The sequence below is a fragment of the Barbus barbus genome, assembly GCF_936440315.1.
Source record: "Barbus barbus genome assembly, chromosome: 11".
Taxonomy (NCBI): Eukaryota; Metazoa; Chordata; class Actinopteri; order Cypriniformes; family Cyprinidae; genus Barbus; species Barbus barbus.
Window position 1 is genome coordinate 17,692,783 of NC_136739.1, and position 19,349 is coordinate 17,712,131.

The 19,349-nt window shown below is 45.5% G+C and overlaps 1 protein-coding gene across 1 annotated transcript in view; it reads left to right on the plus strand.

Moving 5' to 3' along the window:
• The first annotated feature begins 206 nt into the window (after positions 1-206).
• The window catches only part of LOC306877225 (collagen alpha-3(VI) chain-like), a 77,279-nt gene continuing 58,136 nt past the window's right edge, over positions 207-19,349 (plus strand). Inside the window, exons 1-2 of the mRNA XM_079428858.1 lie at positions 207-508; positions 8,534-8,631. Coding sequence (XP_079284984.1) covers positions 8,550-8,631 — 82 coding nt within the window. The 5' untranslated portion in view covers positions 207-508; positions 8,534-8,549. The remainder of the gene's footprint in view (positions 509-8,533; positions 8,632-19,349) is intronic.

Genomic DNA, 19,349 nt, shown 5'->3' on the forward strand with positions numbered 1-19,349 from the left:
TTCAGTGGGTAGCCAAGGATACAAGTTGATTTGGAGGAGTGTAAGGAGAAAAAAAATTTCTTTGGTTGGTTTGTTACATCACCTTCCCAATAAGGAACAGCCATACCAAATACAACCTTGGGTCTGTTTCTCATTTATGACTCTCTCTCTCGCTCACTTTTTTCCCCTCTTTGTGCTTTTTCCTTCTTCTCTATGCAGAGGAAAGTAGGAGGCATGGAAAAATTGGGTGGCTTTTCTCCAGGATTCTCTGAGTTGTGTGTTCTGTCCCAGGCTGTAGTGAGTGGCACTGCTCCTCTCGAGAGCACACAGTCAGCTCAAAAGACGAGAGTCTCACAGTAGAGCTCCAGCACGCGAGCTAATCAGCATCATCTCTGCCCGACCCATCCAGAACAGTTCACAGAAGGGAAATACCAGGAAGATAATGACCTAAAGAGTTGTGCTTTTGCAGTTATTTGAAATTCCACAGAAAGACTACGGAATACAGCACTCTGAATTCTGTATTCCAGAGGTAAGTTGCTTTGATATGTGAGTCATTCAAATATGTATTTGTAAAAGGAGCATTTAAGATCATAATTGAGACTGTACAAGATGGTGTGGGCTTTAGTGTATTTGTATGCATGCTTTCTAAAACTGTGTCAAAATCCATTTTTACTAAAGTATGCTGTGTATGCACCCTTTCTACCCTATATAGGGCAGTCGTGGCCTAATGGATAGAGAGTTGGACTTGTAACCCAAATTTTGTGGGTTCGAGTCTCAGGTCCGGCAGGGATTGTAGGTGGGGGAGTGAATAACCAACACTCTCTCCACCCTCAATACCACGACTGAGGTGAGACCCTTGAGCAAGGCACCGAACCCCCAACTGCTCCCCGGGCGCCGCAGCGTTGGCTGCCCACTGCTCCGAGTGTATGTTCACTACTGAGTGTACACTTGGATGGGTTAAATGCAGAGCACACATTTCACTGCTGGTTATACTCTGTATAATTGTGTATGTGACAAATAAAAACAAATTATTATTATTAATTATTATTATAAAGTTTAATTTGTTTGCATGACTTCCAATGCACACAATGTGTAGGCAGTTTTACTTCTTAATTATAGTTTTAATGTTAAGAATTATATGGGTACACTAAATTCCAAAGCTTTCGGAGAAAGAGGGAATTTTTCTTGCAACACAGGAAGAGGCATTGCAGAAGAGGCAGAGCAAAGTGCTCTGATAAGTAAAATACATGAGGAGGGGCTCTGTGCTAAGGGTGTGTTAAGAGTGAAAAATTCAGCAGGAAAGTTTTTGAGGCCACTGTTACAGAATGCAATCATGTATTTGTGATATGATTACACTTACCTTAAGGCGAGACACTACAGGTGAATAGGGTAAAATTTTTAACTAGCAGATATCACCATGAAACTTTCCCAGTTGATTACCTACATTAAGATGAGAAAAAAATGTATTACAAAGTTTCTGTAATTTTATGTTTAAATATGCAAATTAGGCATTATCTAATTAAATATGCGCTAATTTGCATACATTTTAAAAAACGAAATCTCAGAATTGGATAAAGCCAGGTTCAAAATTATTTTTTCATTGTGTTCACATATTAGATGGGAAAAAAATTACAGAGGGATTTATGGATATCTACTTTTGTTATCCTGTAAATCAGAATATACTCTCAATAGCCTTAAAAAATGTATTTTCGCCATGTTTTTTGGAATAAAATGTTATATAAATCAGGTTAGGAATAATATATTTACAAATCCCTCTGTAATTGTCTTCATAATATAACTAGGTACAAGACTGGAAAGTTTGGTGTATATAGGTGCTACTGAAGTGGAGATTTCGGACTTGGAGTATGAGAGAAAAGTCATTTTGAGAAAACGGGCTTTAAAGATTTATATTGTAAAAATCCACACATTTTTATATGAAAACATTGCTAATAAGCAAAACAACTGGCCAACTAATTGTTTATAACAATGTAGACCATGAACAATGACAACTGAATAAAACAACATTGCCAAATAAGACCTTCAACTAACCACAGAGAACCACAAATACAGACACAAACTTATCATCAGAACTGCAACTCTAGTCATCTATGTCCATCGGAACACAAAGTTCACCCATGAGGGTTGAAAGCCTAGCTCTCCATGCCTGCACCATATGTAGGCCCCTCACCCCTCTCTTGCTGATGCCTTTTCAGCTTTTTAGCTGTGCTCAGAGTCTTTCTGCAACGTTTTACACTCTCAGACTGGATGGATTCGGCTTTTGTGATCCTCAGCATGTCGGTTTCCCTGATGGTGGTGATGGTAACGACAGTGCTTTCCAGCCAAAGCTTATCCATAATGGCAAGCATGGCAGAGGCCCCCTCATTAAAAGTGTGATGATCCCAATCCCATAGTGTGATGTGAACCTTCTTTTCTGCCAAGTGCCATCAAAAGACACACTGATATTTATCACCGCATCTGCATCCTCTCTCAGCAACTCTGCCACATCTGCATCAATATCTGCATAGGCCTGCCTGACCTGCTCCCTGGTCCTGTGAAGTGACTCAAGACCTCTCTCAATTTATGCCACTAAAATGAAATGTGTATTGTATCAATAACTGTTCATTTGTTTTGTTTTTATAGATACAGCACACAGAAATCTGTACTGTAAAAGTAAAACTGACCACCGCAACACAACATAATGAATGAGATGGCACTTTATTCTATTCTTATAAATCTTATAAATAAATAAATATTTCATCCATACAAAACAAATATTGTTACAGTAATGTTATAATATGTTAGAAGGTGGTAACAGCCACACGTATTGGGCTATTTCTGACATTAGAAATTCTAAACCTCCCATCGACAGCGTTCAGATGCGCTTCCCGAGGGCATTTCACTGGGTAATCCATCACTAATTTTCCTTTTCCCCCTTGCAAGTGACAAATGCTGTACTCTTTTCGATGATTGACGCGAAGTCATTTTCATTAATTCACTCAAAAGATCCCGCGGAAAGCTTAACCAAACAAGGAAGCGTCAAAGCATACCATGTGATGATTCTGAACGAATCACGTTGTCAGAAATTGTCTTCAGCCAATGAGATTGCGCATTTAGAGTTAAATCCCCTCTTTTACTTTCACGATTGGTTGCTGATAAAAAGGAAATGACCATATTTGGATCCGACAGCATTGTAGAGAAGAGAGAGAGCTTTCCAGCAGTATACGTGATGACTGGGTACAGGCAGAGATCGCGGAGCAGCATGTTGATTTAGAATGCCAACTTTTGTTGAATTTATGAGAAATCTACAGACGCAAACAGACAAAGTGCAGTAAAATAAAGACCTAAATGTGTATTTCGGACTTTTTTTCACCACAAGTCTAAAAGAAGACATGTTATTGAAGACAAATATCCAAAAATCTCAAAATTGACCAATAAAAAAAAAAACGATGTTTTTGCCTGCCGTGTCTCGCCTTAATGATTATGTCATGTTAAAGTGAAAAATGCTCACAGAGACTGTAACATCTTATATCAGTTTCTGTGAGGATATGTGCATTCCTAACAGGACTCCGAAGGGGCCACAGAAAGGGCCTGAAGGTCACTCACCCTCCTCAGAGAGGTGATGGCCAACAAGAAGACGGTCTTGATGGTGAGGAGTCTGTCTACAACAATCTACAACAATGATAAACCATGGTTCACTGCAAAACTCAGACAGCTCCGTCAGGCCAAAGAAGATGCTTACAGAAAGGGGGATAAAGTCTTGTACAAACAGGCCAAATAAACACTGGAAAAGGAGATCAGGGTGGCAAAGAGGAATTATTCTGACAAGCTCAGGAAAAAATTATCTTCCAGTGATCCTGCTTCAGTGTGGATAGGAATGAAGAATATCACCAGTTACAAGTCACCATCCCCCAGCACTCTGGAGAATCAACACCTGGCAGACGACTTGAACGAGTTCTATTGTCGTTTTGAAAGATCACCCTACACCCGCCCTGAACACCTCTCCACACAACCATTCACACCTCCAGCAACCCCTCTCTTCCCCACACCTACGATTCAAATCAGCGAAGAAGATGTGTGCCAGGTCTTCAGGAAGAACAAAAGAAGGAAAGCACCAGGCCCAGACGGTGTGCCACCAGCCTGCCTAAAAACCTGTGCTGATCAGCTGGCCCCCATCTTCACACAGATCTTCAACAGATCACTGGAGCTGTGTGAAGTCCCCTCATGCTTAAAACGCTCCACCATCATCCCCGTCCCAAAGAAACCCAAAATTACTGGACTTAATGACTACAGACCTGTGGCCCTAACGTCTGTAGCCATGAAATCATTTGAAAGACTGGTTTTGGCTTATCTGAAGGACATCACTGGACCCTTACTGGATCCCCTGCAGTTTGCCTACAGAGCAAACAGGTCTGTGGATGATGCAGTCAACATGGGACTGCACTTCATCCTGCAGCATCTGGACAGACCAGGGACTTATGTGAGGATCCTGTTTGTGGACTTCAGCTCCGCTTTTAACACCATCATCACGGAAACCCTTCAAAATAAACTAACCCAGCTCTCCATCCCCACCTCCGTCTGCCAGTGGATCAACAGCTTCCTGACAGACAGACAGCAGTTAATAAAGCTTGGTAAATTCACATCCAGCACTCGTACCATCTGCACTGGAGCTCCCCAGGGCTGCGTTCTCTCTCCACTGCTCTTCTCCCTCTACACCAATGACTGCACCTCTAAAGACCCCTCTGTCAAGCTCCTGAAGTTTTCAGACGACACCACACTGATCGGCCTCATCCAGGACGGTGACGAGTCTGCTTACAGACTCTGGGAAGACTTTGGGAAGTCGTGGCCTAATGGTTAGAGAGTCAGACTTGTAATCCAAAGGTTGCGGGTTCGAGTCTCGGGCCAGCAGGGATTGTAGGTGGGGGGAGTGAATGTCCAGCGCTCTTTCCACCATCAATACCACGACTGAGGTGCCCTTGAGCAAGGAACTGAACCCCCAACTGCTCCCCGGGCGCCGCAGCATAAATGGCTGCCCACTGCTCCGGGTGTGTGTTCACGGTGTGTGTGTGTTCACTGCTGTGTGTGTGCACGTTGGATGGGTTAAATGCAGAGCACGAATTCCGAGTATGGGTCACCTTACTTGGCAGTATGTCACTTCACTTCACTTCACTTCAGTTCACTTCACTTACAGACAGGAGGTTAAGGAGCTGGCTGTCTGGTGCAGTCTTAACAACCTGGAGCTTAACACGCTCAATACTGTGGAGATGATAGTGGACTTCAGGAGAAACCCCCCTGCTCTCCCCCCACTCACCATCATGAACAGCACTGTGACTGCAGTGGAGTCACAGTGGGCACCACCATCTCCCAGGACCTGAAGTGGGATATTCACATAGACTCCATTGTCAGGAAGGCCCAGCAGAGGTTGTACTTTCTTCGCCAGCTGAAATAGTTCTACTCCACCATCATTGAATCCATCCTCTGCACTTCTATAACTGTCTGGTTCAGCTCAGCTACCAAATCTGACCTCAGAAGACTACGGAGGGTACTGCTGAGCGAATCATTGGTACAACCCTCCCCACTCACCAAGAACTGTACTTATCCAGAGTGAGCAAAAGGGCTGGTAAAATCACTCTGGACTCCTCACACCCAGCACACTTCCTCTTTGAACTGTTACCGTCTGGTCGACGCTACAGAGCTCTGTGCACCAGAACGACCAGACACAGGAACAGTTTCTTCCCTCAGGCAATCCATCTCATGAACACTCAACAATAAACGTGGAACACACAACTAATTTATTATCCATTCACCACACTCACTTATTTTATTTTTATTTTCTCATTTCTAATTTGCACATACTTGACCTGTACATACATAGTTGTCTATGTATGTATAATATATATTATATATTGTGTTTTTGCTGCTTTGTGCATTGCCTATTTGGTTATTTGTTGTTATTCTTTTATTATCTGTGTCCTGTCCTGTTGCTGTCTTTCTGTTGCACTGTGGAGCTTCTGTCACTACAACAAATTCCTTGTATGTGTAAACATACTTGGCCAATAAAGCTCATTCTGATTCTGATTCTGATTCTGATTCTCAGTTCACATGCCCAGTTTTTCATGTGGTTGTGCTTGCAGTTATTATTTCTCAGACACACCACTAGTTGGCACATATTGGGCACATTATAACTACACATTGTTACATTATATGCTATAAATTTACTTGTAACAAATTTAAATGTAATACCATTGTGTGCTGAAGTTTGACAATTAAGTATTTTTCTGCATCCAAATTAAATAAATGCCAACCGAAACAACTTCAACTCATAAAGTAATTTTGTGTAAAGACCTCTTTCTTTCTTTCTTTCTTTCTTTCTTTCAATTTTTTTTTTATTCTAGCTATTTCAGATGTGATTAATCACTTTCTTTTTGTTCATATTCATTTTGAAATTGTGAATTGAAAACAGCGATGTCAACATGAAATTCAAATTTATGTTGGTATATATTCTGTTTATTACATATTACTTTTCCTGCTCTCTTGCACAATGATTGTAATTGACACACACACACACACAAACACACACACGCGCACACACACACACACACACACACACACACACATGTTTGTTTTTGTGAAAAGTGGGGACATCCCATAGGCGTAATGGTTTTTATACTGTACAAATGTATGTGCTATTGCCCAACACCAACCCTACACCTAAACTTAGCCCTCACAGGAGACATTTCTACTTTCCCCCAAAAAACTCACTCTGTATGATTTATAAGCATTTTGAAAAGTGGGGACATGGGGCAATGTCCTCATAAGTCACCTTCTCCTTGTAATACCTATGTCATACCTGTGTCATTATACAAATCTATGTCCTCAATTGTCACAAAAATGCGTGCGCACACACACACACACACACACACACACACACATACATATCCATCTATATCAATCTATATCTATATCTATATCTATATTGGATGATGTCACAAATTCCTTTTGGTTTTCAACTCTCCAACAAACTGGCTCCATTCTCATAGCACTACTTCTTCTTATTCAATGAAATCTTAAAAAAAGTCCCTCCTACATGTTTTCTTGTTGAATATCTTGAAAATATCAATGTTAACAACACATCATGTTAAATATAAAGAGTAGCGTACAAACTTTTTAAAATGGCAGGTGAAAAAAAATGGTTTTATAATAAAATAATTGAAACTATTATTTAAAGGCATATTTATTTGTATAATGAATATGTCAGGGATGTTTGAATTGGAACAAGACATGATTTTTCCTCAGGACAAATTAGGCTGTTCCTCACTGAGAACATGGCTTTGTTCACTTTACTTTGTCAAGATTTAAAAAAAAAAACAAATATATAATAAATGTTTAATTTGTTATAACTGTAAGAGCAAAACGTGCAAAAATGCCTTTAAAAACGAATGTTTTTTATATAAGGTTTTTTTTTTTTTCTTCATATTTGCGTTTGTGTTCACATGGCAACCAATTACCAAAACTAATGAATTTGTACCATGACTCAATGCGTCCAGCAACTCTGGGACTGATGGGATGGAAACATGTTATTTTCCTGTAGTCTTCCACTCTGAACGTTTTTACAATATAACCTTTCAGTGTTATTCTGAGCTCAACAGGGAGGGGACATACTGTGTTGTGGTATCTGTCTGTCTGCATGTTATGGCATTTTTGTTTGTGTTCAGTACTCTGATGCTTTTTGTCTGAGTGTGGACTGTGTAGTGCTTAGTGGTTTTTACTGGCAAGTGAGGACAGTTGATGTGGGAAGAAAACCTTTTAAAATCCTGAAATCTGACAGCTGTGTGGATTTGGCTCATGGGGTGGAAACAGGTCACATAAATCTCACTGTGCTGCCAAACATTTTCCTCTCCTCCTAAAAATAAGCATAAACAGTCTTGAGGTATTTCAGAGAATGTTTATGTTATATTTTATGAGATAAGATGAGAACACAAACAACCTAGTAAGGTACTATATTTAGAATATTGATACCTATAATTTGATAGCAAAACATTATCAAACTGTGCAAAGTTATGTCAGATGACTGTGGATGAACAAATGTCATGTGAAAGTGAAGGGACATACGGCCAAGTATGGTGACCCATACTCGGAATTTGTGCTCTGCATTTATCCCATCCAAAGTGCACACACACAGCAGTGAACACACACACACCGTGAACACACACCCAGAGCAGTGGGCAGCCATTTATGCTGCGACACCCGGGGAGCAGTTGGGGGTTCGGTGCCTTGCTCAAGGGCACCTCAGTCGTGGTATTGAGAGTGGAGAGAGCGCTGTACATTCACTCCCCCCACCTACAATCCCTGTCAGCCCGAGACTCAAACCCCCAACCTTTTGATTATGTCTGACTCTCTAACCATTAGGCCACGATTTCCCATGTGTGTTAGTGCCACTGAAATTGAGTAAGTTCTATCTGAAATAAAGGAATGTTTTGTGAGAGTAGCCATATATTGTAGTATGCTGTACATTTTCCCAAAACCTTAAAAGCAGATTTGTTGTCTTTTTTTCCAGCTGTCTATTGTGGACAATGGGGAAGAGCCGGTTGTTAATTTATGCCCTCTGGGGTGTAATGGTTTTTGGCCTTTTCCATAAACTTGAAGCTCAGGAAGGTAAGCTTAATCCATCTCTATTTTTTCTTCGCCCTTCTCTGAGATGTGAATGTTATGTTATGGGTAAAAGCATATTAATTTTACTGTGCTATTTTCCCTTGACTGGAAGGAGAGTTTAAAATTAGGTATCTTGTTCTTTGCAAAGCTCTATTGTTTAATATGAAGTTTAGTTACATCTACTTGTTCAACAGCAAGTAACAATAGGAGCAAGTAACAATACTTGTGCAACAACAAGTAACTATAGGAACGTTTTCAGAAGACCCCCATCAGTGCTGGTCACTTGTGTTAAAACTTTGAAACCTCATATTCAAGACAGTGAAGAGAAACAGTTACATTTTATAGAGTGTGGCGGGAGGAGTAAACGACAGACACAGTGGGTGTGGCGTCAGGCCTCGGAGAGGTTTTTATTAAACAAAATAATCAAATAAAGTGTCCAAAGGGGGTAAAAGTGACCAAAATAAACAGGGGGTCTGGTGTCCTCGTCGTGCTGTGGGGTTTGTGAAGGAGGGCAGTGTTCTGAAAGGAAGGGTCCAGGTAAGGGGCGGAGTCCGGCGACCACACGCACTCCCCACTCGGGACCGGGGCGCGAGGGTGGCGGCTTCTATCCAGCGCCTTGGTCCCTCCTAGGCGTCGCGGCACTTCCGGGGGACTCAACGGCCCGGCATCCTGGCCCGTCAGCCGTCTCACGTGTGCGGTATTCCATCCGGACTGCGGGTCCGGCAGCTCGCGTCTTTAGCGCCGCAGGAGTTCCTCGACGCTCCCTTCCTGGACCCACGAGGACACCAGCGTGCATGCACGGGGAAGAGACCGGTCTCCCGAGGAGAGGCGCGCTCGGCATTTAAACAACGGCGGTGATGAGGCTCTATTCACATCAGGTGCGCCTCGTCACACACTGCCAGCCCTAGCTGTTTCAGTGCCCCTCCTCTCTCACACACCCACTCCCGTCGGGAGCCTGGTGAAGGGCGGCGAATACGGGACGGGGTGGTGATGATAATAAGGGGGAGGCGGCCGACTCGTCACAAGAGTAAATAACTTATTTAAATACCTAGAAGCCATTCAGAGCAGTTTGCTGTAGTTTGTTCAGAACTCCTAATGAACAAAAACAATTCAACGGATAACTGAATTTTTAGTTTACACCACCAATCCTGAAAGGTCTCAAGAGCTACTGTCAGCGTCGGGACCGGCCACAGCCAGTTAATATTGACTATGGGTAATTCATGAAAAATTAAACTAAAATAACCCAATGAACAATTTCCCCACTGTTAACATGACTAGTTTTGTCATGGTGACATTTTCTGCATGCGGTCACTCCTGCTGTTTTTAGTGCATTTGCGCAGATAGACATGAAATAATGGATTTTTATATGTAACATAATTTCAAAACTATCAACATCCATCCCACTGTCTTTCTGTCTCTCTGTCATTATCCATTCACTTATTTATCCATCCCATTCCTCTACTAAATTCTTAAAAAATAAAAAAATGAAAATTAGATTCACTTCCAAACCGATGCCTAAATTCTTTAGATGTCATATCACTGATTTATGTCTTAGAGATCATCAGCAGCTGATGATGGCTAACCAGCCAGCTCAGCTTATGTCTTGAGAGCTTAATGTCTGATTCTTATGTGTTTGTGTGCTGACTGTCTTCACTGTGTAACCATTTAAGTAAAAAAATTGTTTTTCCACAATTAAGACAGTGATGAATCCATATGTTCTCATCTTTGAATTGTTGACCAAACAAAGGGCATATTTCACTGAATTTAAACATTAAAGACCCCATAAACTGAAGGTAAAAGTTTTGTGCCTTTTTGTGTCTATGTAGGTGTGCCTTCAGCCATCAGTAGTATTTTGTAGTGTGCTCCAAAATGATGACAAACTCCACTTTTAGCAGATCATTAAATACATTTTACATTTACAGTCTCTCTCTTCTGGAAAATAAAGCTAAAATTATTGATGACTCATCCTATACTACAGACATGTTTGCATCATTTGCTGTCTAGAACATCATTGTCCCTCCCCTAATATCAACTGCAGTCGATTATCAATGAGTACATCATGGCTCATGTTTGTAACATAAAGCTGATTGACTATTCAAAAATGGGACAAACCTTTCAATATATCTTTAACAATCAAATAAGTGAAAAATGCTAGTACAGCTGAAAGGAGTGACAGTAAAAAATATTTATGAAGGTCCAAAGATGAGACGGAAGGGTCATGATTGGTGCTGTTATCACTGAATACTGTAACATGAGTCTGCATGGTCTGACTGAACACAAGAAGATGAAAAGATTAAATTGCCTAGGCAGCCTCTAGAGGGGCCCAAAGACATAAACAGTACAGTATCTTTGTGTACACACAATTACTCTAAATACACTGTAAATTAAAACCCCACAACTTAATTCTACGCTATTTAGAGAATGAAAATGAGAAAGTTGCAGAGCATCTTCCTCGGTTTAGCAGACATGCAGTATAATCAAGTCAAGTCTGCTTTATTGTCAATTCTTCCACATGTACGGCACATACATACAGAGACTTGAAATTGCGTTACTCTCAGACCCTTGGTGCAAACAGTTAACATTAAACACGTTGAAATACAGATAATACAGTTTAAACATATGTACATACAACTATACAGCTATAAAAATGAGGACATTGTAGAAAAAATAAAGAAATAGATAACGTGGCATAAGGCGCATGGCAGATAGTGCAAACCAGTTAAATAAAAAACAAAACTGTGCAGATATATTTGTAGTGCAAAAAGAGCTTATTAATCGGAGGACATTGTAGAAAAATAAAAAAAGAGATAGATAAGTGGCATAATGTCAGGATCCTACCCTGACAGTCTTGTCTGTCTTGTCCCTGTTCAATGTTTCTTTGTTTGTTTTGTGTCTGAGCACATGGCTCTGTCTCTGTTTGTGTTTGCCACATGCTCCTCTTGTCCAACCTCCCTGTTTCCCATGGTCACGCCCCCTTGTTTAGTCATTGTCTAGTCCTCGTTTGCTTGATTGTGTTCACCTGATCCTCGTGTGCTCTGCTGCTTTATATTGCGTTCCTTTCCCTTGTGTCCTTGCTGGTTCGTTTTGGTGTCTACCAGTTTCTTGGTCCTAAAGATATCCTTTGATCTAGCTCAAGTGATTTTTTGATCTCTTGTCTTATTTTATATCCTCGGTTCCTTTTTTGTTTTCTCTTGTTCTGTCAAGTTCTTGTTTTTTGATTGTGTATTCTTATCTAGTGTTTTCTCTTGATTAGATTTTCTTTTGTCTGTCTTGTGTTATTGTGTTTTGCCCTGTCCTGTCCTTACCCAGATTCCCTGGCCTCTGACCCCTACCACCTGGAAGCAGCTCTCCACTCTCACGAGTCAGGTCTCTGGTTCTGTGAGTCGCTACCCGGCGGCTAGACTGGTGCGACTTCTGAGATTCACTTCAAGCTACGGGGTCCCTGTCTTCCTGCCTTCCTCTGGAGCTGCTGCCTCTGTGCTTGAGTCCGCTGCCACCTTGGACTGGCTCAGTGGTCATCCCTCCTGCCTGTATTGTTGTCTGCCCTGCCCCTCTGTTTGGACTGATTCACTTCTCACTCCCCCTGCTGTTTCTAGTCAACGTCTTGTCAATAAATTACCATTGTCTGCTCATTTGCATCTGGGTCCCATTTCTTGCAGATCCCTGACAGAACGAACCAGCCAGTTCAGGACCCAGCAATGAGCATCCGTATTGTTCCTCCCAGTACTGCCAAGGGAAGACTGGAACTCCAACGGGCAGTGGCATCGCTCCGCCAGCAGGGCCGGGAGGTGGGTTCATTTGCCCAATTCTTCTGGACCATGGCAAGGGGCTTGGAGTACCCGGACTCAACTCTTAAGGAGGCTTTTAATCTCTGCTTGGATGACCCCCTACCACAATGGGAAATGGAGCAACTAAGAGGCCTAGATTATTGGACCTTTTTAAAGTATTTGCACCATCGCAAGGATTGGCAGATCCTTACACCACCAGAGTCAGCCTGCAGAGACCATGCCACCCTCCCTCTCATTTCAAGTCAAGTTCAAGACCCTCTTCAGTCTCCTACGTTAAAACGTAGACTGAGGAGGAAGAGAGCAGCTAAGACTGCTGTATCGGTTTCCGAGTCCACGGAGTTAACCGCAGTCCGTGTAGAAGCGATCACGGCAAAGGATCCTAGGTCTGTTCCAGTTATCCCTGGGCCTGTCCAGTCTTCTCCAGTCATCCCAGGTCCAGACTGCAGCGACCAACCTGTTCTCTTACCCTTGCTGAGTCAAGTCCCAGATCATCTTCTGACTCCAATAAAGCGTAGGTCAAGACGAAGGAAAGCAACCCAGAACACTGCATCGGTCTCTGAGCCAGTTGAGTCCGTTCCTGCCAGTCCTGGGCTAGTTGAGTCCACTCCAGTCAGTCCAGAGCCTGTCAAGCCTGCTCCAGTCAGTCCAGAGCCTGTCAAGCCTGCTCCAGTCAGTCCAGAGCCTGTCAAGCCTGCTCCAGTCAGTCCAGAACCAGTCAAGTCAGATTCTTTCATCCCAGAGATGGCCAAATTAGCAGCAATAACTTCAAATGTGGTTAAGTTCAATATAGTCAACTCAGAAGCAGCCACGGCTGCTGCCGCCTCCCCAGTAGCAGTTGATCACACACTGCTGTGCCCCCAGAAGCCAAAGCGAAGGAGGGCCCGGGTGGTGCAGTTTGACATTGCCTCTCAAGGCGTCCCAAGTCCTCTGGTCCAAGAGGGCCTAAGACACGAGATCCCATGCACATTGGTCCAGGTGGGCCTGAGTCAAGAGGCCCCAAGTCCAGTGGTCCAGGATGACTCGAGTCAGGATGCCTTGCCTCCAGAGGTCTTGGAGGACCAGACTAAGAAGGTTCCTAGTCCAGTCGTCCAGGTGGACCCAAGTCTGGAGGCCCAAGGTCCAATGGTCCTGAAGAAACCAACTCTGATGGTCCAATATCCAGTGGTCCCAGAAGTATGTAACCCGGTTGAACCACACCCTTGGCTGCCCACGTCACCTGTTGTCTCTGCCCTAGTGAAGGAATCTGTGACTGTTCGTGTAACTTTACCTGAACCACCTGTTAATCCTGTCACGCCCAAGAAGGGCAGTCATGTCAGTCGTGCCATGTCCTCGGAGCCTGTCCTGGTTCCAGACTTGAAGGCCTGTCCTGAGCATCCTAATCTGCCTGCTACAGCCAAGAAGGCCATATCTGTACTGCCAACCAGTCATGTCATGATCACTGAAGGGGATGCTGTCTGTCAAGTTCTGTTCTCTGAGACTGTTCCTGCCTCAGTCACAGATGCCTGCCCAGAGCGGTCAAATCCCCCAGCTATGGCCATGCAGCCCGACTCTGAGCAGTCCGCTCACCTTGTTGCGACCATTGAAGCTGTTAAGCAGCCCGCTCCCACCGTCCCGGCCACAAAGGTCCATGTCAAGCAGCCCGATCTTCCTGCAATGGCCATGGAGGCCATTCCTGGGCAGCCAGTTCTCTCAGCCACAGCTCTGGTCCAGAAGCCTCCAGTGTCTGCTCCAGCTCCAGTGCCCGCTCCTCCAGAGCGCCCTCCAGTGGCCACTCCCCAGTCAGTCCCAGAGTCTGTCCTTGCGGTCCCGCAGGGCCCGTCAGAGTCAAGCCCAGTGTCTGTCCCTGAAGCCCTGGAGTGTGCTTCCAAGCCTGTACCTGAGCCTGTTCTTGCATCTCCTGACCCTGTTTTCCAAGAATGCACCCTCCCTGCCAGTGCAGTCATGGCCCCTGAGTTTGTCCCAAGGTCCGTCACCAGTCAGGAGTTGGCTCCAGAGACCACTAAGGCCATTTTGACGACTCCACCACTGAAACAGGCCTCCAATTTCTCCAGAAGGACCACCAACAAGGTCCCCATCCCGCCCTCCCTGTTACCAAGGCCTTATGAGTTCGCTAAGCCGACACCTCCCTGGTCGGCCACAAGCTATTTCCCTGGAGTATTTTCCTCCCCAGTCCCACCCCCTATGTTTAAGGGCCCCCCTGGAACTCAAAGTTTTCTTCCCAGCCCGCCCTCCCAGTTGGTACCCCCTTTGACTCCTTTGCCCAGTGTGGACGCCTGGAGGCGTCCGTTGGGGGGAGGGTACTGTCAGGATCCTACCCTGACAGTCTTGTCTGTCTTGTCCCTGTTCAATGTTTCTTTGTTTGTTTTGTGTCTGAGCACATGGCTCTGTCTCTGTTTGTGTTTGCCACATGCTCCTCTTGTCCAACCTCCCTGTTTCCCATGGTCACGCCCCCTTGTTTAGTCATTGTCTAGTCCTCGTTTGCTTGATTGTGTTCACCTGATCCTCGTGTGCTCTGCTGCTTTATATTGCGTTCCTTTCCCTTGTGTCCTTGCTGGTTCGTTTTGGTGTCTACCAGTTTCTTGGTCCTAAAGATATCCTTTGATCTAGCTCAAGTGATTTTTTGATCTCTTGTCTTATTTTATATCCTCTGTTCCTTTTTTGTTTTCTCTTGTTCTGTCAAGTTCTTGTTTTTTGATTGTGTATTCTTATCTAGTGTTTTCTCTTGATTAGATTTTCTTTTGTCTGTCTTGTGTCGTTGTGTTATTGTGTTTTGCCCTGTCCTGTCCTTACCCAGATTCCCTGGCCTCTGACCCCTACCACCTGGAAGCAGCTCTCCACTCTCACGAGTCAGGTCTCTGGTTCTATGAGTCGCTACCCGGCGGCTAGACTGGTGCGACTTCTGAGATTCACTTCAAGCTACGGGGTCCCTGTCTTCCTGCCTTCCTCTGGAGCTGCTGCCTCTGTGCTTGAGTCCGCTGCCACCTTGGACTGGCTCAGTGGTCATCCCTCCTGCCTGTATTGTTGTCTGCCCTGCCCCTCTGTTTGGACTGATTCACTTCTCACTCCCCCTGCTGTTTCTAGTCAACGTCTTGTCAATAAATTACCATTGTCTGCTCATTTGCATCTGGGTCCCATTTCTTGCAGATCACTGACACATAAGGCACATGGCAAAATAGATAGAGTGTAAACCAGTTAAATAAAACAAAACTGTGCAGATATATGTGTAGTGCAAAAAGAGCTTGTCAGTCTGTTAAATTGACAGGAGAACAGTCTTTTTATGAGACTATCCAAAGAGGTAGTTTTTTAAATGAGGTAGTGATCAGTCCAATGCTGCACAAGTGACAGGTGCTGGTCACAGTGTGTAAGTTGGTGGGGGAGGCAGGTCCTGGGGGTGTGGGGAGCTGGGGGGGGGGGGGGTCTCATAGTGTCAGAGTTCAGTGTTGCATAGGGTAAAAGAGGGGAGGGGGGGCAAGGACGGGAGGGAGTTCAGCTTCCTGACAGCCTGATGTATGAAGCTGTCCTTCAGTCTGCTGGTCCTCGCCTGGAGACTCCGCAGTCTCCTGCCTGATGGCAGCAGACTGAAGAAGCTGTGTGTCGGGTGGGTGGGATTACCTGCAATGCGGAGGGTTTTGCGGGTGAGACGGGTGCTGTAAATGTCCTGGAGGGAGGGGAGAGAGACACCAACGATCTTCTCAGCTGCTCTCACTATGCGCTGAAGTGACTTGCGGCAGGATGCGTTGCAAGCGCCATACCACACAGTGATGCAGCTGGTTAGGATGCTCTCGATGGTGCCTCTGTAGAAGGTGCACATGATGGGGGCCGGGGCTCTGGCTCTTCTAAGTTTGCGGAGGAAGTAGAGACGCTGCTGTGCTTTCTTGGCCAGTGCTACAGTGTTGTTAGTCCAGGAGAGGTCCTCTGTGATGTGCACACCCAGGAACTTGGTGCTGCTAACTCTCTCCACAGTCGCACCGTTGATGGTCAGAGGGGCATGCTGAGTGTGTACTCTCCTGAAATCAACAATAATCTCCTTCGTCTTCTCCACATTCAGAGAGAGATTGTTGTCACTGCACCACCCGGCCAGGCGGCTCACCTCGCTCCTGTAGTTTGTCTCATCTCTGTTGCTAATGAGACCCACCACAGTTGTGTCATCCGCAAACTTAATGAACAGGTTAGAGTTGTGTGACGGTGTACAGTCGTGGGTCAGCAGAGTGAAGAGGAGGGGGCTCAGCACACATCCTTGGGGGACCCCAGTGTTCAGTGTGATGGTGCTGGATGTGTTACTGCCAACCCGTACTGCTTGAGGTCTCCCGGTCAGGAAGTCCAACAGCCAGCTGCACAGAGAGGTGTTGAGCCCCAGCTGGACCAGTTTGTGAGTGAGCTGTTGAGGGATGTTTGTGTTGAATGCTGAACTGAAGTCTATGAACAGCATCCTGACATATGAGTCTTTTTTGTCCAGATGTGTGAGGGCTGGGTGGAGGGCAGTGGCGATGGCATCATCGGTCGAGCGGTTGGACCTATATGCAAACTGGAAGGGGTCAAGTGAGGGGGGGAGGACAGACTTGATGTGGTGCATGACTAGCCGTTCAAAGCACTTCATGAGGATAGGAGTGAGTGCTATTGGACGGTAGTCATTGAAGCAGGATGGAGATGACTTCTTCGGGACTGGAATGATGGTGGTAGCTTTGAAGGGACAACGGCCTGATTTAGCGAGATGTTGAAGATGTCTGTGGAGACATCAGTGAGTTCCACTGCACAGTCTCTCAGTACACGCCCAGGAATGTTGTCAGGACCCGGAGATTTGCGTGCATTGATCCTGCTGAGGGATCTCCTCACACTGTCCGGGGACAGCGTCATCACCTGGTCGCCGGGAGGAGGTGGAGTCTTCTGAGCAGTGGTGCTGTTTTGTGTCTCAAAGCGAGCAAAGAAGGCATTCAGCTCGTTCAGCAGGGGGATGGTGCTGGCACAGGTCTGTGGTGGGGGCTTGTAGTCTGTAATAGTCTGTATCCCCTGCCACAGGCTCCGAGTGTCTCTGCTGTCGCTGAAACGATGTGCTATCCTCCTGGAGTACTGTCTCTTGGCCTCTCTGATGCCGCGGGATAGGTTGGCCCTAGCTGTCTTCAGGCCCTCCTCATCTCCAGCTCTAAAGGCAGCGTTCCGAGCCTTCAGGAGTCTGTAGACCTCCCCTGTCATCCACGGCTTCTGGTTGGCCCGGACAGTGATGTACTTTGTGACTGTTACATCATCAATGCACTTGGAGATGTAGGCAGTGACAGTCTCTGAGTACTCTTGGAGGTCTGTAGTTTTGTTGTATGTGTCAGCCTGTTTAAACATATTCCAGTCAGTGGTGTCAAAACAGTCTTGAAGTGCCTCTGACGACCCTTCCGGCCACACTTGAATCTGTTTGTGTATTAGTTTGATGACTTTAACGAGCGGTCTGTATGCAGGCATTAGCATGACAGTGATGTGGTCTGAGGCTCCGAGGTGGGGGAGGGCTTTGTAAGCTCCTCTCTTGGTGGTGTAAACAAAGTCCAGGGTATTTTTTCCCCTTGTTGGAAAGTCTATGTGTTGGTGTATTTTTGGGAACACACTCTTTAAGTCTGCGTGGTTGAAATCCCCAGCCAAGATGAGAAAAGCATCTGGGTGGGCTGTCTGCTGCTCACTGGTGTGCTGGTACAGATCATTTAGTGCCTCACTCCTGTTGTTGTTGTTGGAGCTGGGAGGGATGTATACAGCAACGAGCAGTATGGCTGTATATTCCCTCGGTAGATAGAACGGCCGGCACTTAATAATCATGAACTCCACCAAGGGTGAGCAGTGTTTGCAGACCACAACAGCGTCGCGGCACCATGCATCATTGATGTAAACCCAAAGCCCGCCGCCGTGGATCTTACCTACCTCGACGAGAGCTCTGTCAGCTCGATAGCATGTTAGCTGGTCGAACTGGATGGCGCAGTCTGGTACGCTGTTGTTAGGCCATGTTTCCGTAAACACAAAAACACAACAGTCTCTTACAGTCCTCTGAGTAGAGCAGAGTAGTCGGATGTAGTTCAGTTTATTGTCCAAAGAGCGTACGTTTGCCAGTATGGTGGTGGGGATAGCTGGCTTGTGTGGGTTGGCCACTAGCCTAGCTCGGATACCTCCGCGCTTACCCCTCTTCTGCTTCCTCTCACGCCGCTTGTATCGCCTCCGCTGTGGGCGAGATGCAGTAGTGGGGGTCAGTGATGGAGTAGGCTTTCGGAGCAGACCGAGGTCCTGCAGCTCTTCAGCGTACGCTGAGTTTAACTCAAAAAATGTGATTCTGCCAACATCGAGCAGAAACTCACGACTGTATGCGCGCTTAAAGACAGGTAGACGAGACGAAGATGTACAAAAACATTGCGACTTACAAGACAAAAAACACGAAAACACCGTGCGCCAGCTGACCTTGTACTCTTAATTGACGGATCAGAGAGCATTGGAGCTGCCAACTTCCCCCTTATCAGTGATTTGGCTGTCCAAGTGATTGAAGGGCTTGCCGTGGGCAGGGACGCAATCCGTGTAGCCCTCATGCTTTATGGTTCTGACCCTGAGATTCAGTTCTATCTCAATAGCTATGACAACAAAGAGAATGTCCTCAGTGTTATCCGGGGGCTTAAGTACCCTGGCAGTAATGAGGCAAATCTGGGGGCCGCTTTGGAGGAGGTGGCAGACAGTCTGTTGAGTCAAGATGCAGGAGGCAGGGCTGAGGAAGGGGTACCCCAGGTGCTGGTGGTGATCAGTGCTGGGGAGTCCACTGATGATGTCAGTCAGGGCGAGAAGGCCCTAAAGCAGGCCAGTGTGTCACGGTTCATGAATTCACTGGTTTCTTCATGTCTCGTGTATTGTTGTTCTCTGTGTGTGTGTGTATGTGTGAGTGGGCGTGACCGCTCACTCCAGTCATCAGCGCGCCAGCTG